This window comes from Dromiciops gliroides, chromosome 1, assembly GCF_019393635.1.
Source record: "Dromiciops gliroides isolate mDroGli1 chromosome 1, mDroGli1.pri, whole genome shotgun sequence".
Lineage (NCBI taxonomy): Eukaryota > Metazoa > Chordata > Mammalia > Microbiotheria > Microbiotheriidae > Dromiciops > Dromiciops gliroides.
In genome coordinates, this window is record NC_057861.1 from 140,547,061 (window position 1) to 140,573,551 (window position 26,491).

A 26,491-nucleotide genomic window follows, 5' to 3' on the forward strand; every position below is an offset into this window, starting at 1 on the left:
CCAACCTGGTCCCCAGAGTTTTGATTTTGCAGGGGGTAGATGCAACAACCGTGCCATCCTCAGATTCGGACTCCCTCCCTCCCACCCCCGCCCCTTTCCCCCATCCTTTCCTTCCAAACGCCTCATGGAGCTGGGGAAAAGAGGCGGTGCTCCAGCCCGGTTCTGCCCGCATCACCTGGGGGCGGCCCCCCTTCTCTCAGGGGAGGAGAAGAGAGGCTGCCCCGCCCTCCCGTGGGCAAGCAAAGACTGTTGCTGGCGCCCAGGCGCACGGTGCAGCACAGGGTCCGCGGGTAGAGAAGGAACGCGATCCCCAGCCCCGCCACCCCGGCCGGCCAAGTCCGCCAAGCACCATGAAAATGCACTTCAGCATCCCCGTGTCCCAGCAGCGGCTGGACACACTGGGGGGGCGCTACGTGGTGCGTGGATCCTGGGGCTAGGCTGAGACCCAAGCAATTCGGACCGGGTTGCCTGACTTCTTCCCCCCTCCCCGGGCTAACGTGTCTCTGTCTCTGTGTGTGATTTCAGCTCTACTCGGTGTACCTGGAAGGGTTCCTCTTCTGTAAGGTGCGCTACAGCCAGCTGCATCGCTGGAACGAGCAGGTGAGCACTCTTGGGAGGGGCGGGGAATGCCCAAGGGCGTCACGAACTAAAGGCGTCCCCCAAGGGTTCACATCTGATGGCCCAGAACACCTTCCTATAGTCCAGGGACCTTCCAGCAGTTTTGGACTGGGGGACTTCCCTTTCCGCCTTGGTGTGAGCTGTGGGTAGGGGGAGATAGGGAGAGATGATACCAAAGGGTCTCAGAAACTAGGGTGGGTCACCAAAGGCTGGCTTCCTATGGGTCAGGGCAGCATTTCCTGGGCCAGGAACTTTTCGGTAGTTTGGGACTAGGACTAGACCCAATCACTAAAATAAAGGACACCTGCCTTCCGCCTGGGGGAGGCACGAGGTGGGTGGGGAAGGAGAAGCTTGGGGCAGGGAATGTTTTATTCCGCCTGACCGGCACAGCTGATTTACATTTGCTGATAAAGATCCTTCCACCTAACATTTGCTCTCCTTACTGCCTACTTGATCCGTGGGACCTGAGGAAAATCATAACTTCCCCCAGGTCTCACTTTCCTCATCTGTAAAAAGAGGAGTATGATCATAGATCTAGAGGAGGAAAAGACCTCAGAAGCCATTAATCCAATCTGGCTATTTCGCAGATGAAGAAACAGAGGCAGGAGGAGGTTGTGGCTTGTCCAAGGTCACATTTGTAGTGAGTAACAGAGGGAGATTTCAACTTAGGTCTTCTAATACTAGCCGACACTTATGTAACTCTTTTAAGATGTAAGAATCACTCATGTATCCTTTTCCTCACCTGGGTTTATCCTGGCCATCTTCTCCGGTCCAGTAAGTGAGTGTAATGGCTTTTAAAAGTACTAAGCAGGGGCAGCTAGGTGGCACAGTGGATAGAGCACCGGCCCTGGAGTCAGGAGGACCTGAGTTCAAATCCGGCCTCAGACACTTAACACTTACTAGCTGTGTGACCCTGGGAAAGTCACTTAACCCCAATTGCCTCACTAAAAAAAAAAAACCTAAAACCCCCCAAAAGTACTAAGCAGCCAGATGTGTATAGGGTTGCTCTATCTGGATTAGTGAGAAAGTGTTTGCATTAGGAAGAGAACCCAAGATTTCTGACTCCCAGGCCTATGACTCCTGGGACACACCTAATTTTAAAGGCTTACATTTCCCATCCCTCCCTCATCACCCCTGGGAGATGTGCCCCTTCTTTAAATGAGCAAACTGTCGGCACCTGATTCTCTCCACCCCGATAATATAACCCAAAGCAGGCACCTTGAATATACTGCTGTGTTTATTTTTCTCCCTCTAAAGAACAGGTGTGTCCTTATTTTTTGTTTTCCGGTGGTCATATTCATAGTATTCAAGTACTGGCAAGTATGAAAGCCCAAGCCAAAAAGAATGACTGATCAGGATGACATTTAGGCTCTTGGCAATCACTTTACTTTGTTGTAGAGGATGTTTGTTTCTAGGTTCAGAATTGCCCATCTGTCATTTGGTTTTCCTAAGCTGGTAGGGTTAAAAAAAAAAAACCTTAATAAATTGAGGTAATTGATTAAAGGAAGCATTTATTTTATTCTTGTATTTTGGAAGTCAACTTAAAATATATTACTTTGAAATGTATTTGGTGATAAGAACAGAGGTACCCTCCTTCATAGTAGGTGATTTGTAAACTGTAGAGTCAGAGACTTGAAATACTATTAGGTGCTTTTGACCAAGATGTGTGCGACTGGTTCTGGGAATGTTTTGATCCCAATAATGTGAAAACCATATAGTCACTGGGAATGTGGGAGTCAAGAGGTTGGATCAGTGCTCTACACGTAGTAGGTTGAACATTTAGGGATTTGGGTCATATAGTGAGCAATATCCAAGTGTATATCTGTAACAAGTTAGTAGGATAACATGATGAGATAGGCTACCCTCAAGGCAGCTGATAGGAAGCATCTTGAAGAATTTCTAGATAGGTCTCTAATAAAAATTACTGGGGGGTGGGGGGCTGGGGAGGGAGCAGTGGTGAGGTTCCTTTTACCCCATCTGGAGACAAAAGAAAAGAGAGATGTGGGTGAACCTTTGTCCCACAATCTTTTCTAGCTCTTTCTGCTTTAGAAGCTCCAAGTTAGGGATCTTTACAATATTTAAGTGGCATTTAATAAATGTCATTGGCCATGCTCCCTGTGGATACTAAATGGATATTAAGAGATACCTAAGAGTGGGGCCCAATTTTTCCAAGTCCTAGAGTGACAATATTCTTTGCAACGTCCATATTCCCTATGTCTTGCTGGTGTAAATTTCTCCTCTTTCGATTCCTCCAGGATACATAATCCTCAAGTGGCTTTTCAGAGTTGGCAAAATTGTCAGCACAAGAAGTAAAGATTCAAATGATTCTTCTCTTAAAATGAGATTTTAAAATGCCTTTCATTTTTACACTGCAGTCATTTCTGAATGTACTGACAAGTGCTGGATGTGGAATCAGTAAAATCTGAAAATTCTGTCTGAGACATCTATTGGCTGTGTGACCCCGAGCAAGTCACTGAACCTTCCAGTCTCAGATTCTTCACCTGTAAAATGGGAATAATAATAGCTCCTACTTCACACGATTGTTGTGAGAATCAACTAAAAATGTTCTGTAAACCTAAAAGTGCTATACAACCCTTTTGAAGTGACCATAGTGTTTAGGTACCTAACTAAATTGTTCTGAATTTATTTACTTGAGCCTGGGGAGTTCTATGCCTTTTCTTGAAATAGAGTTTTCTTAAGTAAATTTGGGGGGGGGGTAAACAATAGCTTCCCTTTTAATATTCAACCCTAGCAGTGGTTTCCTACTTGAGAATTAATGTACATGCTGACTTCATGTCAATCATGCAGTTTTTAAAAGCTGGGGTGGCTTTTCCATAGTATAATGGAAAAAATCCTGAACTGGCTAGCAACTAGCTGTGTGACCCTGGGCAAGTAACTTAACCTCTCCGAACTTCAGTTTCTTTTCTCATTTCCCTTCTCTTTTTTTTTTTTTTTTTTTTTTTTAGCGAGGCAATTGGGGTTAAGTGACTTGCCCAGGCTCACACAGCTAGTAAGTGTGTGTTAAGTGTCTGAGGCCGGATTTGAACTCAGGTACTCCTGACTCCAGGGCTGGTGCTCTATCCATTGTGCCACCAAGTTGCCCCTCCCTTCTTTTCTAAAAAGGATGATATAGTAGGTATTATTGTTGTTGTTGAGTTATTTTTCAGTTGTGTCTAACTCGTCATGACCCCATTTGAGGTTTTCTTGGCATAGATAGTTTGCCATTTCCTTCTAGAGCTCATTAGTAGATATTATATGAGATCTCTTCTAGCACTAAAATCCAAAGAAAATGGCAAAATTATTTGGCTTCAAAAATTACATGTAGAGAAATAAGTACTATGCAAAAAGATCTAGTTAATTGTGGACCATGAATTCAAGATAAACATCTAATACTGTGATTGGTGTGTGTGTGTGTGTGTGTGTGTGTGTGTGTGTGTTTTAAGAGCAAGCATAAGATTGGCTTATAGAAACAGGAATGTAACTCATGGGACATTTGAGGGATCCTCTCTAAATTTAGTTTTAGTTCTGTCTTTTTGTGAGTAATAGGTCCAATGTTAGATCCAGCATTTAAGATGTTTTTGGTTTTTGGTTTTTGGTTGTTTTTTTTGGCCAGGCAGTGAGGGTTAAGTGACTTGCCCAGGGTCACACAGCTAGTAAGTGTCAAGTGTCTGAGACCAGATTTGAACTCAGGTCCTCCTGAATCCAGGGCCGGTGCTTTATCCACTGTGCCACTTAGCTGCCCCGCCCCAGCATTTAAGATGTTTACACTTCCAGCAGATGTTGTATTTTTTTTCTCCAGCGTATGATCCTAATTGATACCAGAGTCATAATCCTCATACAGGATAGTTGGTTTGGCAGTTGGACGCTACCTTCTCCCCTACATAGGTAGATCCTCTACTTCATCCAAACCCGCCCACTCCTTTTTCTCTGAACAAGTCAAGAGAATTCCTATTCCTCTACCTTTGCTCAAGCTCTTTCCCCTTCCAGAAAAAAAAAAAAATCCCTCTCCCAATATTTGTGCTTTTCTAAATCCTGCTCCTCCTTATGCAATCACCTACTCTCTGAGACCTCCCTCAATACTGCCCCAACTCTTGGTAATTGATTCTCGTTCTCTGCACCACTTAATGTCTGGAGTACTCATTCTGTATACACTATTTGTAATGTTATTTACCCCTTTTTATCTACATTCTATCTCAACTAATTCTGCAAGTCTCTTTAGGATCTGAACTTGTGCTTCCTTGTGTTCTCAGCCCATTGTCCTGTTATATGAGAGGTCATTGTGACATAGATAGAGACCCTAGAGGGGGCCTCACCGACTATCTACTTTAATCCCCTCATTGTACAAAAGAGGAAACTGAGGCCCAGGGCCATTAAGTGACTTACCTGAGGTCCCATAGGTAGGAAGAATCAGAGGCAGAATTTGAGCATAAGTTCTCTGTTTCCACTGTACTGTGCTGCCTCTCCAATAAACTCAATAAATATTTGTTGATAATGACAATTAAAAAAACCTATTTTCTGATGACCTGCTTGTCTTTGGTTAGCTGTTTCACAAAAATGTGCTTCTGGTTACAAGGGGTATGAGGTGAGCCAGTGTGGATGGCTCAGGAGTTAGAAGATATAGAAAGTAGGTTTTACATAGTCCCAATCCTTAATGACTTAACAATCGTGCTGGGGAGGGAAAATGAGACATAGCACAAGCCATCTCTGCTGCCAAATGGATGGTCAAATAGGACACTCAACGGCACATGTCCTATCGATGGTGGGTCAATAGTATTATCTTCACACAAACGTGCAGCATAGCATTACAGTTATTGAGCAGTGATCTTGAGGTATTAGAATGAGATTTCAATATGCACATGTCTTTGTTCTTGAAAACCTTGCAGTACAGATTGAGTTTTATTCAATATATGGAACAAAAGTGATTTTCGAATAGTGAAAGAGCAAGTATTCTCAGGGATTTTCTCAAGTAGTTTCAAAAGTGATCAACTGAATCAAGTTCCAGAACTAGCTGATTATTGAGGGCAAAACCAAAGACTTTTTGAAACCCCTGAGAAATTCTCTGGTTTTGAAAACTTGAAGAACCTGTGAAGTTAATGATTGACTTTTGGCAAAGTGAACTGCCCAGATATTTATAGCATGTTTGCCTTCCCACTCAGACCAATATACAGTATTGGGAGTGGAGGGTGGTTCTTGGGAATCCTTTGAACAGCTAGCCTAAGCTGTAAGATTGGCTAGAAGGGATTTCAGCTTGATATCAGTATCGGATTCCAATGATCTTGGACTTAGCATCTAACCTCTCTGTCCCTGGTGATGTTCGGCTGCCTTGTTCTGTCCCAGCCTGACAACAAGGCTGAATTTGCTGATGCGTGCTCGATACTCTGCTCATTAGATTAGAGTCAATTTGGGAAACATCTGTGACTTTTATGGACAGATGCTAAGGCAGACAATTACCTTTTAAATAATGGAAATAATGGAATGCAAATAAGACAAGGATTTAAAAAAAATTTCTATTTGAATCATATCAGAAGAGTTCTTAATCCAGAAATCTCAAATTATTTCCCCGGATGACCCTCACCTCAAGTGTGGGACTTTTGTCAGTTTCACTCTTTTCCCTTTTCATTTCCTTGAGTTTTCCTATAAAATGTGTTTTATTTTTATTTGTTTAACAGAAACAAAACCAACTACATGAAATCTATATTTTGTTTTGTGTATTTAAGCCTAGAAGAAGTTGCAGGAGCCCTGCAGATAGGTTTAACAAAAGTCATTCAAAATATCAGACATACTGAAAGAGGGGATTGAGAGGGCAGGTGACTTCTCCAATGTCACCTAGAAACAGGATTTGAATCCAGGTCTTCATGACTCCAATGACATGGTGCTATCTGTCATGCCAGGCTGTCTTGCTCGCTTTTTTTTTTTTAATTAATAAAGTATTTTATTTTTTTTTCCGTTACATGTAAAGATAGTTCTCAACTTTTGTTTAAACAAAGTTTACAATTTCAGATTTTTCTCCCTCCCTCCCCTCCCTCTCCCCTCCCCTAGACAGCAGGTAATCTGATATAGGTTATATATATATATATATATATATATACATAATAACATTAAACATATTTCTGCATTAGTCATAAGAGAAAAATTCAGAGCAATGATGAAAAACTTCAAAATAGAAAAAAACAACAGCATCAAAAACAAAAGAAATAGTATGGTTCATTCAGCATCTATACTCCGCCATTCTTTTTTGTTTTTCCCCTTGGATTTGAAGATCCTCTTCCATCACAAGTTCCCTGGAACTCTTTTGTGCCATTGCATTGGTGAGAAGAATATAGTCCATCACAGTAGATCAACACTCAATGTTGACGATACTGTGTACAATGTTCTTCTGGTTCTGCTCATCTCACTCATCATCAGCTCATGCAAGACCCTCCAGGTTTCTCTGAACTCCTGCTCATCATTTCTTACTTGCTTTTTTTTTAAAATGCCATAGTCATGTTTGATGACAGAGAGCATTGGGGCATTGTACTCATATTTTCCCATTTTAGTTAAAATTCTTGCTTGTTACTTCATATCTGGGTAAAATTTTGCTCAATGAGACAAAAATAGAAAAGATTTGAACAGGGGCAATTTGCCACTTATTACCAGTGTGATCTCAGGGCATGTTACTTAATTTTTCTGGGCCTCAGTTTCCTTATCTGTAAAATAAGAAGTTGAGACTAGATGACCTTTGGTGCTCCAGACTTATGCTCTTATGATTTTTCCAGATCTAAGTCTATGATTCTGTTATCCTACTCCAAGTTTGGTGTTCATATCTCAGAGGTGACAGGCTGAGACCCTCCTCCACCTCCTTCTCCTGCCTAGGGACCCTAGAGATTTTGTGCATTTTTGTCCTTCAGCAAAAAATACAGATGCATCTTGTATCTAAGCTTTTCTCAATAAATAAGCGAATGAAAGAATATACAATTTCAATTATTCTTTTTTTTTGTTTTTAGTGAGGCAATTGGGGTTAAGTGACTTGCCCAGGGTCACACAGCTAGTGTCAAGTGTCTGAGGCCAGATTTGAACTCAGGTACTCCTGACTCCAGGGCCGGTGCTCTATCCACTGTGCCACCTGGCTGCCCCTCAATTATTCTTATTATTTTGTGGGATCCTGGTCCCTGCATGATGCCATGGAGCTTTGTCATTGAGGGCCCGCCAAGAAAAGCATTGATTGAATCTTGTTGTTCAGTTGTTTCTAACTTTTTTGTGACCCCATTTGGGGTTTTCTTTCTTTTTGGGGGGTGGGGTGGGGCAGTGAGGGTTAAGTGACTTGTCCAGGGTCACACAGCTAGTAAGTGTCAACGGTCTGAGGCCAGATTTGAACCAGGGTACTTCTGAATCCAAGGCTGGTGCTTTATCCACTGCGCCACCTTGCTGCCCCTAGCTAGTAAGTGTCAAGTGTCTGCATTTGGGATTTTCTTGACAAAGATACTGGAGTGATTTGCCATTTCCTTCTCTAGCTTATTTTACTGATGAGGAAACTGAGACAAACAGGGTTAAGTGACTTGCCCAGGGTCACACAGCTAGCTAGTAACTCATAAACATGAGTCTTCCTGATTCAGAACTCTGTGCTCTTATCCTCTGTGCGTGCCACTTAGCTGTCCTGTTGATTTGGTTTAGCAAAAATTATATCAGAGCATTTATGCTTCTTTAGCTGTCCTCTAAGTGTTCTATTAGGCTGGGATGGGGGGTTGGAATTAAACTATTGACCCCAGGTTTACTTATGTGAACTTACGATCTTAAAAAAAAAAAAAAAGAATGAGGAGGCAGCTAGATTCAGGAGGACCTGAATTTAAATCTGCACTCAGACACTTGATACTTACTAGCTGTGTGACCCTGGGCAAGTCACCTAACCCTCATTGCCCTGCCCCCCAAAAAATGAATTTGAGGAAGGCCAAAAACCATCACTTTAACTTTTTCACTTATTATTATATTGTATATAAGGAGCTTGCTGAGAAATAAGAGTGAGACAATGGTGTGTTGACTCAGGGCACTGAAATTTAGAAAACGTTGACTGCTTTTCTTGGTCATATTCCAGCCTATGGCCCACCTGCCGCTTTGCTCCCTAAGAAGCAGCTTCTCCTTCAGCACTGTAGAAACCATGCAGTAACTAACCTAGGGCACTCTTATCTGGTAACTGCAAATGATGTCTTCCTTTCTTCCTGCCCCAGGCACGAGAATTACATTATGACTCAGTGCTTGGATGAATTTTGCCCTGAGTTTGTGTGTAGTATTTTGTGTTTCCTTGAACCTGGCTCAGAAGTGTACTAAATTTGAAGTCTTGTCTCACCTTCTAGCTGAGACGGGTCTTTGGGAATTGCCTGCCGCCTTTTCCACCAAAGTATTATCTTGCAATGACTGCATCTATGGCTGATGAGAGGAGGGATCAGCTGGAACAGTATCTACAAAGTGGTATGTGTATGGATTTTTAAAAAGTTTCCCTTTGTGGCATTAAAATTCTTGCAATGATGTTTCTTCATATGTGACCCGTTTGTCTATTAGAACAGGAGCTTGTTGATAGCACAGACTGTTTTATTCTTCCCTTTGCTTCCCTAGCATTTAGCAAAGTGTTTGACACATAACTGCTTAAAAAGTGCTCCCTCCTTTCCTTCCTTCCTCCCTTCCTGCCTTCCTTCTTCCCTCCCTCCCTCCTTCCATTTTTCTTTCCCTTCCTTCCTCTCTCCCTTTTTTCCTCCCTTCCTTTTTCCTTCCTTCATTACTTCCTTTCCTCTTTCCCTTCCTTTTTCCTTCCTTCTCTTTTTTCTTCCCTCCCACCTTCCTTCCTTCCCTTCACCTTTCTATCTCCCTTCTCTCCTTCCTTCCTTCCTTCCTTCCTTCCTTCCTTCCTTCCTTCCTTCCTTCCTTCCTTCCTTCCTTCCTTCCTTCCTTCCTTCCTTCCTTCCTTCCTTCCTTCCTTCCTTCCTTCCTTCCTTCCTTCCTTCCTTTCTTTCTTTCTTTCTTTCTTTCTTTCTTTCTTTCTTTCTTTCTTTCTTTCTTTCTTTCTTTCTTTCTTTCTTTCTTTCTTTCTGGTGAGGCAATTGGAGTTAAGTGACTTGCCCAGGGTCACACAGCTAGTAAGTGTTAAGTGTCTGATGTCAGATTTGAACTTGGGTCCTTCTGAATCTAGGGCTGGTGCTCTATCCATTGTGTCACCTAGCTGCCCCCCTTCTTTCCCTGCTTCTTTCCCTTCTTCCTTCCTTCCTTCCTTCCTTCCTTCCTTCCTTCCTTCCTTCCTTCCTTCCTTCCTTCCTTCCTTCCTTCCTTCCTTCCTTCCTTCCTTCCTTCCTTCCTTCTTTCCTTCTTTCCTCTTTTCAGGTAAGGGTCAGAGCAGTGGAATTCACTGTAAATTTGAATGAGGAAAAAAAAGGCAGCTTTATACTTGCTTGTATTAAATTTGGATTGATTGTACATAATGCCCCTGGAAGGTGATAGAGAAGTTGGTTGGAGACACAAGGAGCAACAACTTGAGCTTCTCATTATCTTCAGTAAAAATTTCTAAAGCACCTTCTGTGTGCAAGAAGCACCTACTGTGTACTAGAAGCTATGCTAGGCACTTGGGAGGGATTCACTGAACTATGAAATACAATCTCTCCTCTTAAAGTAGATAACAGTGGCTCTGGGGAGACAGGGCATAGCCACAGAAAGATAACTAATACCACAAGATAGTATATCTTAAATTCAGGATATGTAGTGCAGATGGCAAGAGTAGTGTGGATCGTTATTCTTCAGTCATGCCTGACTTTTCACAACCCCATTTGGGGTTTTCTTGGCAAAGATGCTAGAGTGCTTTGCTATTTCCTTCTCCAGCTCCTTTTTCAGATGAGGAAACTGAGGCAAATAGGGTTAAGTGAGTTGCTCAGTGTCACACAGCTACTACATGTCTGTAGTGGGATTTGAACTCGGGTCTTCCTGTTACTAAGGCCGGTGCTCATCCACTGCACCATCTGGCTGCCTCTGGTATAGAATAGAGGAGAAGCCATCACTGAGAGTGACAGGGGGACCTGAGCTGGACCTTGAATAAAGGAGAGACACCAGCCAAGTAGAGAGCAGTGTGGAGACCATTTTGGGGTGGACATGGCAATGGGGTAGCATGTTTGGCAGTTCAATTCAAGTCAACAATGATCATGTCAGGCACTAAACGAGGTGCTGGGAGTCCAAAAGTAAAAATGAAACAGTCCCTACCCTCAAGGAGCTCATATTTTATTGAAGCAAAAAGAAACAGGAGGCAAAATTTGTTTGTCTGGACTGAAGATTTCCAAATAGGAGTAGTGGGAGAGGACATGGAACAACTCAGTAAGGGCTGCTTCCAGCTTATTTTACAGATGAGGAAACTAAGGCAAGCAGGGTTAAGTGACTTGCCCAAGGTCACACTGCTAATAAGTGTCTGAGGATGGATTTAAACTCAGGTCTTCCTGACTCCAGGGCTGACTCTCTATCCACTGTGCCACTTCGTAGACTCATGGTCATAACTCGTGTATAGTGCCTTGCATGTAGTAGACCTTGAAGTTGAATTGAATAGAGCATTGGAAGGTTCACAAAGGAACCAGGATGGGGTAGCTAGGTGGTGTAGTGGATAAAGCACTGGCCCTGGATTCAGGAGGACCTGAGTTCAAATGTGGCCTCAGACACTTGACACTTACTAGCTGGGTGATCCTGGGCAAATCACTTAATGCTCATTGCCCCACCCCCCAAAAACAAAAAACAAAACCCCACCAACAACAAAGGAACCAGGGTGGTTCAGTAGAAATACCCCTGGCTCTGGATTCAGAGCCATTCAGTAAGCTGTGCTTATTACCAGTATGTCTGGAGATTGTAGTTGACTTAGAGGCCAAACTTTCTTTGCTGGTAGAATGAACAGATTGGACTAGATGACTTCTGGAGTCCTTGTCAGGTTTAGATTTATGGTTTTACCTTCGCCTCCCAACACTCCCCAGGTAGGTAATGCAAACGTTCTATTCCCCATTTTACAGATGGGGAAGCTGATGCCTAGAAGACTGAATTGGCTTGTCCTAGTAAGTGGTATAGATAGTGTGTGATTCCTCAGGTTTACCACTCAGGGACACCTTTCTGAAGTAGGAGGGCCTTGTTCTTAGTACATCAAACAAAGGGGATTGGGCTTAGCTAGCTGCTGACCCCATGCTTGCTTCAAGGCTTACAATAGAGTGAGGTGAGATACCTGGGCTAGGATACAGTGTGAAATGAGAGCATTGTGGATGGGCAGGGACGGGCTTCTCCCATCTTCCCATGCTAACCCTGATTGATGTCCATTATCTTCCAGTCCCTATGGATCCGAACATCTTGAGAAGTGACGTCTTCATCCGCTTTTTTAAATTGCTACAGCAAGTAAGTTTGACCTACCTTAGGGAAGTTGCCCATTGCCTACAGATATTGCCAATGATCTGCTAGATCAGAGCTCCTTAAACTTTTTCTACCCAGGACCCCTTTTCACCCGAGAAATTTTTATGTGACCCTAGGTATATAGGTATACATAAACTTTTACTGTTGCCAAATTTTTCACCACCCCCACATTCAGTTACCTGACCCCATGTGGGTTTGTGACCCACAGTTTAAGGAGCTTTGTGCCAGACTAGTGAGAGAGCTGGTTGTTAAATTTTCGGTTTGAACATTTTGGAAATTAGGAAATACTATCAATCAGAGCTTGATTTATTGTTTTATTGATTATCTAAACTTGATCAATCAATCAATCAATATTGATTAAGCATCTCTTCTCGGTCAGGCACTGTGCTGGGGATACAAAAAGAGGCAAAAGACAATCCTTGTCTTTAAGGAACTTACAATCTAAAACCAGAGACAATATTCAAACAAATAAATACAAAGCAATCTATATATAGAATAAATGAGAAATGATTAATGCGGGGAAGAAGTTAAGAGGGGTTGTAAAAGGTAGAACTTAAGAAAATGGTGAAGAAAAAAAATAATAAGAAGAAGAAGAGTGATGATGATAGCTTATATTTATATAGTGTTTATTTGTCTGGCGTACTAAGCTCTTTACAATTTTTATTTTATTTGATTCTCACAACAACCTTGGGAAGTAGGTGCTATTATTACCTCAATTTTACAGATGAAGAAAATGAGGCAAACAGGAGTTAAGTGACTTGCCCAGGGTCACACAAGTAACACTAGTGACATTCAAGTGACACTAGTAAGTTTCAGAGGTCACATTTTAACTCATTTCTTCCTAACTCTAGGCTTAGGCCACTATCTACTGTACCACCTAGCTGTTTATAATGTAGATTAAACTTGAATGTATTGCAAATATTTTTTTTGAAACTATTTTTTTTAGAGCCATTTGTTAAACATTTACCAGCAGATTGTTGCACTGAACCCTTTTCTTTTAGCTGCTGGCCCTCTGTCTTCCTGGCCTGAAAAACCTAAACCCTTGGATGTAATTTATTTAGACTGGAAGAGAATTGAGTTTTTCTCATCTTTTGCCTCTTTGGAACTAGAGGTGATTGATAGAAATAAAGAAATTTCATGTAATAGGAAGAGTGCTAGGCTAGGAGTTCAGAAACCTGGCTTTGAGTACTGGCTCTGCTCCAATAAGCTATGTGATCACAGACAGTTCACTTTATCTTTCTGGGCCTCAGCTTTCTCATCTGTAAATTGAGGGGGTTCAACTGAATGACCTCTAACATCCCTTCCCAACTCTAACACTCCCTAAATCCTCTGATTCTGAGAAGGGAAGGGATTCTATTTGGCTGTTTTCTTTTTCCGTCGGCAGAGACCTTGTTCTGCCATCTAAATCTCTGCCATATCAGATCTGTAGTGTGATGGGAGCAGGCCTAATAGTGTGGAGGCAGTGTGGTTTAGGGGAAGGAGCTCTGGGGTTGAGGCAGAGGATCTGGGTTCAAATCTAACTCTGCAACCTACCACCTGGGCCACCATTTAACTTTTCTGGGCTTCTGGTGATAAAAATTTGGGGGTGAGAAGATTAGATTTGTTGTTTAGTCATTTCAGTCGTGTCTGACTCTCTGTGACCCCATTTTGGGGAATTTTCTTGGTAAAGATACTGGAGTCGTTTGCCATTTCCTTCTTCATCTCACTTTACAGATGAGGAAACTGAGGCAAACGGGGTTAAGTGACTTGCCCAGGGTCACACAGCTAGTGTCAAGTGTCTGAGGCCAGATTTGAACTCGGGTCTTCCTAACTCCAGGACTAGCACTCTAACTACTGCACCATATTGAATGAAATGACCTCTAAATTACTCTATGGCTCTGTCTATAATTTTACGTGAGATTTGTTGTTTAGTCATTTCAGTCACGTCTGACTCAGTGTGACCCCATTTTAGGGAATTTTCTTGGTAAAGATACTAGAGTCGTTTGCCATTTCCTTCTTCATTTCACTTTACAGACGAGGAAACTGAGGCAAACGGGGTTAAGTGACTTGCCCAGGGTCACACAGCAGAGTTGGTGGAGCCCAGACCTACTGAGAAAGCCAGAAGCCAGGGATGAAAAGAGAATGACATTGTCTGCTGCCCAAGCCCAAGCTAGTGTCAAGTGTCTGAGGCCAGATTTGAACTCAGGTCTTCCTAACTCCAGGACTAGCACGCTAACTACTGCACTATATTGAATGAAATGACCTCTAAATTACCCTGTGGCTCTGTCTATAATTTTACGGGAGAGTTTCTGATTTAAATGACTTATAGCAATTAATATAGCCTTAGGGCTGTGTTTGAGGCCTTTCCCTCTCCCTCACAGCTCTTCTGGCCCTCCTTTTGAAATTATCTATGATTTACACTGTATTATCCCTTGTACGTATGTACTTTTTGACATGTTGTCTCCATCATTAGTATATTAGCTCCTAGAAACAGGGACTGTGGATTTATCTTTTTTTGTATCCCTAAAGAACTTAGTTCAGAGCTTGGCAAGATACTAAGTGCTCAGTAAATGCTGATTGGGTGAGTGAGTGAGTGAGTGAGTGAGTGAGTGAGTGAGTGAGTATACCCCAACTCAGATGTGTCAATGCTGAATGTTTTGAGGGGTGAGGTCTTCGTGGGCTCTTTTCCTTGGCTATTGCTTGACCACATACTGGGCAGCCTTAGCTTCATCAGACAGAAGGCGAGTTCCAGATTGAAAGGCATTTCATTTCATCTCTGGGCTTGGGCAGCAGACAATGTCATTCTCTTTTCATCCCTGGCTTCTGGCTTTCTCAGTAGGTCTGGGCTCCACCAACTCTGCTGGCTGAACACATTAGTCATTCAGATGGTATGTAAGGGAGTGTTTGTCTGCCGGCCTCCATGTGCTTGTCTGAATAGCAAAGAACCAACCTGACTCTAGCTTAGTCACAAAAAGCAGTTTTTCAGTGAGTTTGAGGCTCACACAGGGAGGGACAGGAGAAGAGGCAAGAGACACTATGTGAGGACAAGTGGGAGCCATAGACGGCCTGCTTTCAGGACCAGTGCTTCACTCCTGTCATTGCTCAAATGAGTTAGTAAGCTGGGCCATGGATGGATCTAGCTTTGGTTCTCTTAATTAGCTTCTTAACCAATAGCAGCCCATCTGAGACCAGGGAAGGCTTATAGGGTTAGGGAGCTGCTTTTGGTGAGGATTTCAAAGGGGATAAAGATACAGTGGAGGGTGAAGGAGAAGGAAAGCATCGTCTGAGTACTTTGTTCCTATGGGGTGATCGGTTTCACAAGAGAAACCCTCCATGTTTGTTTTCATCACTAGGAAAAAAATAAAAGGAGATAACAGCTGAGGTTATAGAAAGCTGTGGGGAAGGCAGGGCTAAAGCTAGGCTGGAATGGAATGGGGTGGTCGCTTAAGGATGTGGTTGGGAGCTGGGAGTGACTGCTGAAACTTGTCTTTGTGTATCACCAGCTCCTAGTACCAGACAGGACATTGTTCTTAGTTCTAAACTCTGGGGGTGGGGGTGGGGGTGAATGATTAGACATAGGAGGTGCTTAATGGGCTCATAGATGGACAGCTGGGAGGGAACTCAGAGACCTTCCTCATTTTACAAGGGAGGAAACTGAGACCCAAATGCTTATTGGATTGGATGGAGCTGGCTGTCAGTCTTGAGCAGCCAACTGTTGGGTTCAGGGGTAGGTTAGGTAATATGATCAATACCACCACCACCACCACCACCATCAACAACAACTATGACAACATTTAAGTAGCATTTATGTAGCCAGGCACTGTGCTAAGCACTTTAGAAATATTATCTCATCTGATCCTCACAACAGCCCTGTGAGGTATGTGCTACAATTATCCCCATTTTACAGATGAGGAAACTGAAGCAAAAAGAGGTTGTCACTCACCCAAAGACACACAGCGAGTGTCACCAGCATAGGATCCACTGGATCACCTACATACCTAGGTGCTTAGCTGTCTATCACCCCATGGCAGTGGCTGTTAGAGAGGACAAAATTCCTGAAAAGCAATGGTTGAGAGGGATGCCATGTTGATTGGTATCAGAGCAATAGTAGACGGTGGGACTTGCATAGCAGTATGATGGTAAAATTTTAACAATTGGCTCTCTGGAGGGAAAAGTGCACTATACTGTTTTGTCTTCATTATTAACATTTTCTCCTTCATTTTCTTAGTTTTAGATAGTCAACAAAATAATAAATCAAGCCTCAATGTGCAGTATTTCCCAAGTGCCAAGATATAAATGCTCACACTGAAAATTTAACAGTCTGCTCTCACAAGCTAGTTCAAGCTAGGTCCAGCATACTGCTGGATCCATGACACATAAAGGAGTCTATTGAAGAGGGAGTTACCAGTCTCCTTCCACTGGCACTACATTTATATTTTTGCCATATTTGGTGCACGTAAATGTGTTTTCTTGCCAAATAATTATAGATGTAGGGTGGGGAGCAATTTTGGGGGGGGGTATGTCTGGGGCCCTTTGGAGGTCTGGTGAAGTTAATGAGCCCTTTCTCCAAATAATATTCTATTTTGAAAAATTGATTAATTTTTTGGGGGGGGACAATAAGGATTAAGTAACTTCCCCAGGGTTACACAGCTAGTAAGTGTCAAGTGTCTGAGGCTGGATTTGAACTCAGGTCCTCCTGAATCCTGGTCCGGTACTTTATCCACTACAACACCCAGCTGCTCCCTCCAAATAATATTCTTAAACAATTGAAGAAAATGCTAAGTTTTCAGATGGACCAAAGTAAAATTAAACCAAGTTAACATGCATTAATTATGTACTAGGCCCTGTGTTCTGTGCTGAGAACATAAATTCTAACAAAAAGAAAGCTAGGGGCAGCTAGATGGCACAGGGGATAGAGCACCAGCCCTGGATTCAGGAGGACCAGAGTTCAAATCCGGCCTCAGACACTTAACACTTACTAGCTGTGCACAAAAAAAGAAAGAAAGCTAGACCTTGCCCTCAGGGAGCTTATATTCTAAGGGGGCAAGATAACACACAAAAAGGAGCTGCCCCAGGGCATGGTGGTGAAATCCAGAAAATGAAGGATGGGAGGGATAGTTAGCAAGCACAGAAAGGCCTTGACTAGCTAGGACCTGGAGCCTAATTGAGTAAGATGAAACTTGATAAGATAAATGTTGTCAAGTTTAAACTTGAGTTCAAAAAATCAACTTCGGGCTTCCCTGTTAAAGAGTAAGCAGGCCCATGGTTAATTACAGACCAGAGCACAGGCCAGGCGAGCTGAAAATGTGCCTCTCCTTAAATCTTACAACCCAGGACCCCCTGAAGCTTGGGAGAGTGCGTTCTGGAAGCTGTGCCCTACTTTAAGAAGGAGTTAAAAGCCAAGAAATAGGGAGGCAAGATAAGCAAGCAGAAAAAGAAACAAACCATCAAAAATTTCTTTGTTGACAAGGTAGATCAAAATACACCCTCAGAAGAAGATAACAAAGTCAAAGCTCCTACATCCAAAGTTTCCAAGAAAAATATGAATTGGTCTCAGGCCATAGAGGTGCTCAAAAAGGACTTTAAAGATAAAGCAAGAGAGGTAGAGGAAGAAATGGAAAGAGAAATGAGAGTGATGCAGGAGGATCATGAAAAAAGTCAACAGCTTGAAAAAAATCAACTTCATAAATGGAAAAGGAATGACTACAGAAATATTCATTGGAAAAAGTTAGAGGTCTTAGTGGATTGCAAAATTAATATATAGAGTCAGTAGAATGAGGCAGCTAGATGACAAAGTGGATAGAGTGCAGTGGGAATCAAATAACTTATGTAAAGTGCTTTGCAAACCTTAAGGCAAATATAAATGTTAGTGACAAGATGTTGATAAAAAAATTCTTCTTGCTTTGGAGTAAGAATAATCCTATACATAGTTATTGAATGTCTAGGTTTTTCTGCACCTTGAAAAACTAAATGATCAACATGTATCCTTTAGTTCTTATACATGAGATACATGACAGAAAAGAAATCCCTGAGTTGCCAAGTTGGTCAACAAGTGAGTAACTTTGCTAGGCACTGTGTTAAGTGTTGGGGATGCAAAGAAAAGCCAAAACTAAAAACAAACAAAAACCAGTTCCTGCCCTCAGGGAGCTCACAATCTAATAGAGGAGATAGCCTGCAACCAGTTCTGTGATAGCAAGACAAGACAGGATAAATTGGGACTTGTCTCAGAGGGAAGGCACGAAGATAAAGGACCTGGGAAAGTTATTTTTGTCAGATATGGGACTTTAGCTGAGACCTGAAGGAAGCCAGGAGGTAGAAATGAGGAGGAGGAGGAGTAAGAGCATTCCAGGCTTACGGGACAGTCATTTTTTTAAAAAGCACAAATTAGGGAGATAGAGTATTATGTGGGCTAAGTGCAGGGAGGCCAATGTTGTGGCACTGAAGTCTGCAAGGGATGATTAGCACACTGAGTGACAGAGTCTGAATCCAGAAAAGACCTTGACAAGCCAGCCATAGGGCTAAAACAGAATTTTTAAAAGCACAGGGCCAAACTGAATTAGATGGAAAGGGAGTAAGGTACAGTTCAGAAGAAACCAGGTTATTTGTTGTTGTTAAAAGTCAAGTCCATGAGACGTGTTGAAACTGGATTTATTATAAGAGAAATGAACTTCTGCGTGGAACTCCTATACCAAGTATGAAGGTTTCAGGGCAACCGAAGGAAATGGCAAACCACTTCAGTCTCTTTGCCAAGAAAACCCCAAATGGGGCCATGAAGTCAGACATGACTGAACAACAGCAAACAACAAATTACTTTGACTTTTTCGTTGGAGGCTTTCAGCACCATATGTGAAATGTGGGTTTGAGGAATGAAAAGCCAGAACACGTGTGTGTGTGTGTGTGTGTGTGTGTGTGTGTGTGTGTGTGTGTGTTGGGAAGAGAGTTGAAAGGAGGGGGAGAGTTGGAGTCTCTGAGACTTTTTTTTTGAGGTGATGGGGTTAAGTGATTGGCAAGGTGACACAGCTAGTAAAGTATATGATGGTCGGATATGAATGCAGGTCCTCCTGACTCCAGGGCCAGTGCTCTATCCACTGTGCCACCTAGCTGCCCTTCTGAACCTATTAATTAAGCCATGTCTTTTTTTTATTTAATTTTTTTGGGGGTGGGGCAATGAGGGTTAAGTGACTTGCCCAGGGTCACACAGCTAGTAAGTGTCAAGGGTCTGAGGCCGGATTTGAACTCGGGTCCTCCTGAATCCAGGGCCGGTGCTTTATCCACTGCACCACCTAGCTGTCCCCAATTAAGCCATGTCTACTGTGAATTTTCTTTTGGGTCTTGAGTCATATGGGCCAGGCACTGTACTAAGCACTGGGCATCCAAAGAAAGGCGGAAACATTTTTCTTGAACTCAAGGAGCTTATATTGGAATGGGAGTGGACAGCAGATAAATAACTAGATACATACAAAATATATACAGAATGGATGGAAAGTAATCTGAGAGGGGAAGGTGCTAAAAGCTGGGGTGGTCAGGAAAGACCTTCTGTATAAGGGAGAATTTTAGCTGAGTCTTGAATGAAGCCACAGAACTGAGAGGTAGAAGCCGGAGGGAGAGCATTGCAGGCATCAGTCAGGAAGTAGTGGACTGGTGCAGCTTCGTGGAAGGGAGTAAAGCACAAGAAGATTGGAAAGGCAGGAAGGTGCCAGGTTGTGAAGGGCTTCAAAAGCCAAAAGAATTTTTTATCTGATGATGGAGGTAATTGGTGCCACTGTAGTTTATTGGGTAGGGGAAGTGATATGATAGAAAAATCACAATGGCAGCTAAGTGGGGGATGGATTGGAGAAGAGAGAAATTGAAGGCTATTGTAATATTCCAGATGAGAGGTAAAAAGGACCTATACTATTAAGAAAGTACCTTTTTTAACATAGAGCAATGTTGTTGAGTCATTTCTGTCATGTTCAACTCTTTATGACCCCATCTGGGGTTTTCTTAGCAAATACACTGGAGTAGTAGTCTGCCATTTCCTTCTCCAGCTCATTTTGCAAATGAGGAACTGAGGTAAACAGGGCTAAGTGACTTGCCCAGATTCACGAAGTAAGTCTGTGAGGCTGGATTTGAATTCAGGTCTTCCTCACCCTATGCCCAGTGCTCTTTGCACCAAGCCAACTAGCTGCCCAAATAGAGAAATACTTGCATCCAAATTATAGCTCCACCACTGGTTTAAAAATGTTCCTGTCTTTTCACAGCCCCATCAACATTGAAGAGTCCCCCTTCTTTTCACTTGGCTGGGTATGAGGTGAAACCTCAGAGTTGTTTTGATTTACATTCTCTGGTTATTAACGAGCTGGAACTTTATTTCATGTGGTTGTTAATAGCAATTCCTTTGATTTTGATTTGCATTTCTTTTATAATTAGTGAGTTGTTGTTCAGTCATTTTTCATTTGTGTCTGATTCTTCATGACCCCATTTGGGGTTTTCTTGGCAAAGATACTGGCATGGTTTGCTATTTCCTTCTCCTACTCATTTTACAGATGAGAAAACTGAGGCAAACATAGACCCAGGGTCTCATAGCTAGTAAGAGTCTGAGGCCAGATTTGAACTCATGAAGATGAGTCTTCCTGACTCCAGGCCTAGCACTCTATCCACTGCCTCATGTAGCTGCCCTTTTGATTAGTGAGCTGTAGCATTACTTCTTATGGTTGTTAATAATTTTTAATTTTTTGAGAACTGTTTATTCATGTCATTTAGCTATTTATCTGTTAGGGAATGGCTCTTGGCCATATATAGTTCTGTTGCCTCCATATCTTGGATATCAGATCCTTATTAGAGATAGTTAATGTAAGTGTTTTTCCCAATGAGGCCAATTTTCTTCTTATCCTAGTTACATTAATTTTGTTTCTGCAGAAACTTTTCAATTCATGTAACTGAAGTGATCTGTTCTATTTTTTATAGTCATCTTTCTCCCCTGTTTAGTTAAGAATTCACCCTCTAGCCATTACTGTGAAAGGCATCTAATCTTGTTTTCTTCTATTTTTTAAATGATTGGCAATATTCAGGTAATATTTATGTTTTGAATTTATTGTGGCATGTGTTGTAAGCTATTAACCTAAACCTAATTTTTGCCTGACCAATTTCCAGTTTTCGCAGCAGTTCTTATTAATTGGGGAGTTCTTTCTAAGGTAATTTATATTTTGGGGCTTAATGAATATGAGGTTATATTGAGTTCAGTTATTTCTGATTCTTCCTTGCCTAGACTGTTCTATTGATCTTTTCTATTTTTTTTTTAACCATCAAATAATTTTGGTGGTTACTATTCCATAATATAATTTGAGGTCTAGAGGTTCTCTTCTCCCCTTCATTCCTACTTTCTTCCCTTTTATTTCACTTAATAACCTATTTGTTTTGTTTCTCCAAATGAATTTTATTATGATTTTGTCTAGCTCTGTAAAATATCCTCTTGGTAGTTAAATTGGTGTACCACTAAATCTCTAAACCTGCAAATTAATTTAGGTAGTGTTGTCATTTTTATTATATCAGTGTGGCCCAGCCATCAGCCCTGAATATCTCTCCAGTTGTTTGAATTCTTTCTTTAATTATTATTTTGTAATTATAGCTATATAGGTATTGAGTAATTGACTTCCATATATTTTATATATTTTGTAGTTATTCTGAAAGGGACTTCCTTTTCAGTTATTCCCTCTTTGATTTTGTTGTTGTTATAAATAAATACTATTGATTTATGTAGGCTTATTTTGGAAGCTATTATCTAACTGAAGTTATCACATTTACAAAAAAATTTTAGTAATTGATTGCTTGATACGTATGTATTCCCCCCCTCCACACACACACATTGGTTTCTTTCTGTGTCCTTTGAATATCATTCTTAAGTATTTTCTACTCCTCCTGGGCTGACTTCCCCTGTAGAACCTTAATTCATGGGATTCTATCTATCTTGTGTTCTTAAGCTTTGAAATCTTCTCTATGAAAATCCAGATTGCATGTTGAATTATGTCCAGCTTTCTCCTTTTTCTCCCCTAACAGAAATTCTAAGGTAAAATAGTCACTTCTCCCCAAAGTTCCTATTTTATATTTCAAAGACCCCTTACATATAGGCCTGGTTCTAGTCCTGTTTTGCTTCACTCTTCAGGCCCTATCTCTACACCACCCTCCCTTTCCAGCTCTGGAACCATAATCAAGGTAGCTCTGTCATGATCCCTGGGGGAAGTGGAAGGGAAGACACATTTATTAAGCACCTACTATATGCCAGGAACTGTGCTTAATGCTTACAAATATTTTCTCATTTGATCCTTGGAGGTAGATGCTATTGTGATTCTCATTTTATAGTTGAGGAAACTGAGGCAGACAGGTTAAGTGATTTGCCAAGGGTCACACAGCTAGTAAGTGTCTGAGGTCACATCTGAATTCAGGTCTTCCTGTTTCCAGAGACCTCTGTACCACCTATCAATTAATAAAGACTTTTTCTTTCTTTCATTCAAAGGGTATTTATGTAACATCTAGTATGTTAGAATACGACAGTGTTTCCCAAATCAAAATATACTGTGGACCAATCAAATATCTGCTTTTTCTACTTTAGACCTCTTTGCCTTGACTAGGTTCTCTGTGCTCAAGGAACAGGGAGGGAGGAGTGACAGGAGGTAGAGCTGCTTCAGGAAGAGTGGAGCATAGGGAACAGTCTGTTTTTAAAGTTTATGGGTTTTTGACATAACACAAATTTTGTTGAACAGTAAAAATCAATGGTCTGGAGCCAGGAATTTGGAAAGTATTTTAGAGATGATGATGATAAAGGACACTATGTTTACAGTATGTATATGTTTGTGTTTATGTAATATAGGCCTCCGTGTGTGTGTGTGTGTGTGTGTGTGTGTGTGTGTGTGTGTGTGTGTGTATGAATGTTTGCATATAGAATGTTTTTGGTTTTGGCTAATCCTTTAGGTTAGAAGTCAGGAGATTCTGGCCCTGATAGTAGGAATATGACCCTGGACAGGCTGCTTCAACTCCTTGAAGCCTCAGGTTCCTCATCTCTAAAATTTATATAATAGTATTTGTAAGGGTGAGCTCAAAAACCTCTTCAGGCATTGCCGCTTTCTCTATATTTAGGAAGCTAAGAATGCGGCCAGCTAAATAGAAAAGGCAATGACCTTGCCTCCTGGGCTTAGCTCTGCCTCGGTCTACAATGGACAAAGGAAGAGGTTTGGAGTTTAAAAATTGGAGAACCCTAGAGCTCTTGGGTTGTTATTTGTTCTTCAGTCTTGAAGAGGACCATGACATTGATGTTATGACTTGTAGTGAATTGGATTTAAGTGAGGGAGGGCTGTGCAAAGTCACCAACCTCACGCTCTCCTCTAGAGCCATCTGGGTCCAGTGGCAAGATAGATATCAGGACAACTGGAGATGGCACCGGATGTTTGAGAAGTGACTTGCCCAGGGTCACACAGCAAGTGTCTGAAGCAAGATTTGAACTCGGGTCCTTACAACTTCAGTGCCAGTGCTCTATTAACCGTGGCACCTAGCTGCTCAGAGCTCTTGGGTAGTTATTAGGTGAAGAGCCCCCTTCTACTTCAGAGATTAAAATAAGGAAGCATTAAAAAATGCTTACCATAAGTTAGGGGCTTTTTGATATATCCCTGTCTATTGGCTACTTTTCCTACTGCCTATCAACGTCTTCTCTAGCCTGAAAAATACCCTCTCTTGATCCTTCTATTCTTGCTAAATATTGTCCTAAATCTCTTTCCTTTCATGGCTAAAATCTTTGAGAAGTCTATCCGTAATCAGTGCTTCTACTTCCTTTTCCCTAACCCTCTTCTTAATTCTCTGTAGTCTGGCTTCTGACCTCTTCATTCAACTAAAACTGTTCTCTCCAAAGTTACTAGTGATCTCTTAATTGCCAAATTCAATGGCTTTCTCTCAATCCTCATCCTTCTTGACCTCTCTGAAGCCTTGGACACTATTGATCACCCTCTCCTTCTCACTTCATTTTTTTGTTTTTGGTGGGGCAGTGAGGGTTAAGTGACTTGCCCAGGGTCACACAGCTAGTAAGTGTCAAGTGTCTGAGGCCGAATTTGAACTCGGGTCTTCCTGTATCCATTGCACCACCTAGCTACTCCCTCCATGGATATCTTAAACTCAACTTATCTAAAACTGACCTAATTTCTTCCCAAATCCTCCCCTCTTCCTAACTTCCCTATTATTTTTTTCTGATTTTAAATAAACAATTCAATAAATGGATAATCTTATTCATGAACAAATTTTTAAATTTTAAACAAATTTCAAATGAACAAATTTAAGAAATGGGTACTTTTATTCATACATTTAAGCAAAGAAATATATTCACTTTTTTTCTTAAAGAAATGCATTTCTCTATTGTTTTGACAGACTATTTCAAAAGGACACACCCCTGCCTTCCCAGCTCCATCGAGTATAAAACTTAAAAATACCCCCAAATACCCTTACCAAACAAAAAGCCAAAGCCATGTTATAAACAATTCTAGGTGAGGGAAAAACCCTTTGCCACATTGACCATACCTGAAAGGGATGCATTTTAACATCAGTCCCTCCTTAGTAGCAAGACACTTCTCTATTATTTTTTAATTTTTTTGGTGAGGCAATTGGGGTTAAGTGACTTGCCCAGGGTCACACAGCTAGTAAGTGTCAAGGGTCTGAGGCCGGATTTTAACTCAGGTCCTCCTGAATCCCGGACCAGTGCTCTACCCACTGTGCCACCTAGCTGCCCCACTTTTCTATTATTATTGAGCAGGCTCATAACCTAGGTTTCACTCTATTCACTCTCACCATCCATATCCAATCTGTTGCCAAGGCCTGTTGATTTTACCTCCACAGCATCTCTCACATCTGCCCCCTTCTGTCTTCTGACGTTGTCACCACCTTTGTACAGGCCCTTATCACCTCATACCTGGACTACTGAAATAGCCTGCTGGTTGGTCAGCCTGCCTTAGATCTCTCCTCCCAGTCCATCCTCCCCATAGCTGTCAAACAGATCTTCCTAAAGTGAGGTCTGACTATGTCACCCTCCCATTCAGTAAACTCCAGTGACTCTCCAGGGTCACATACAAATGACCTCTAGAGTCAAATATTTATTCTTCTTTTTTTGTTTTTGTTTTTTGTTTTCTTGCGGGTCAGTGGGGGTTAAGTGACTTGCCCAGGGTCATACAGCTAGTAAGTGTCAAGTGTCTGAGGCCAGATTTGAACTCAGGTCCTCCTGAATCCAGGGCCAGTGCTCTATCTACTGTGCCACCTAGCTGCCCCCATGATAGCCCCTTCTTTCCATTTTAGTCTTCTACCATGCAGTGACTCAGGCCTCCTTGCTGTTTCTTGTACAAGACACTCTGTCTCCCTACACTAGACATTTTCATTGGCTATTCCCCAGGCTGACAGTTCTCTTTCTGTGTCCTGGCTTCCTTCCAAGACCAGATAAAATTCCAGCTTCTATAAGAAGCCTTTTCCTGATCTCCCTTCATGGTAATGCTTTCCTTCATTATTTCTCATTTGTTCTGTATATATTTTGTTTGTACATTGTCATTTACATGCTGCTCTATCCAATGCAACCAATATTAGAAGGAAAGCAGAAAACTGGAAAGCATTTTTACAGCCAGTGTTTCTGATAAAGGCCTCATTTCTCAAAGATATAGAGCACTGAATCAAATTTATAAGAATACAAGTCATTCCCCAATTGGGAAATGGTCAAAGGATATGAACAGGCAGTTTGCAGATGAAGAGTTTAAAGCTATTTACGGCCAGATTCTTATCCGCAGTTTAGCTGTGTCTAATCCAGTGTCTGTTCCACAGTAGGCACTTAAAAAGCTTGTTGACTTACTGATAATTTGACTCAACAAAAGGCTTAAGCCTGAGGACACTATATAAATGTGACTTATTTTTTTAATGTCATTATTTTATGATGGCAGGAAGGAAACAAGTATTTATTCAATGCCAACTATCATCTCATTTGATCCACACGACAACCCTGGGAAGCAGGTGGTGGTGTTAGCCCTGTTTTACAGTTGAGGAAACTTAAGTAGAAGTGACTTGCCCAGGATCACACAGTTAAGTCTCTGAGGTGGAATTTGAACTTGGGTCTTGCTGACTTCAGGGCTCTGTTTCTTTATTGCTATAGGGCATCCCCTCCCTGCCCCCACAGCTATTAGTAGTGATTAACTAAATAAAATCTAAAGACATTCTGTCTGGGATGCTCTAAAAGAGATTCGTGTTTCACTTAGGAGTTACACTAGATCTTTTCTCTTGTCAAGATTTTCTCTGTTGTATGGGAAGAGTCTGTGTGTGTGTGTGTGTGTGTGTGTGTGTGTGTGTGTGTGTGTGTGTGTGTGTGTGTGTGTGTGTGTGTGTGTGTGTGTGTAGGAGGGGTTATCCACATGTTTATGGGAGGGGAAGGTACAGTGGTGTGATGAAATAATGAGATCTAGCAGATACTCAAAGACCCACCTGAAGATTACTCTAGATTGATTGACTCAAGTGAGAG

General features: G+C 41.8%; 1 protein-coding gene across 1 annotated transcript in view; it reads left to right on the top strand.

The window, feature by feature from the left end:
- Nucleotides 1-350: 350 nt before the first annotated feature.
- The window catches only part of SNX31 (sorting nexin 31), a 77,500-nt gene continuing 51,359 nt past the window's right edge, over nucleotides 351-26,491 (top strand). Inside the window, exons 1-4 of the mRNA XM_043978347.1 lie at nucleotides 351-416; nucleotides 526-600; nucleotides 8,946-9,060; nucleotides 11,927-11,991. Coding sequence (XP_043834282.1) covers nucleotides 351-416; nucleotides 526-600; nucleotides 8,946-9,060; nucleotides 11,927-11,991 — 321 coding nt within the window. The remainder of the gene's footprint in view (nucleotides 417-525; nucleotides 601-8,945; nucleotides 9,061-11,926; nucleotides 11,992-26,491) is intronic.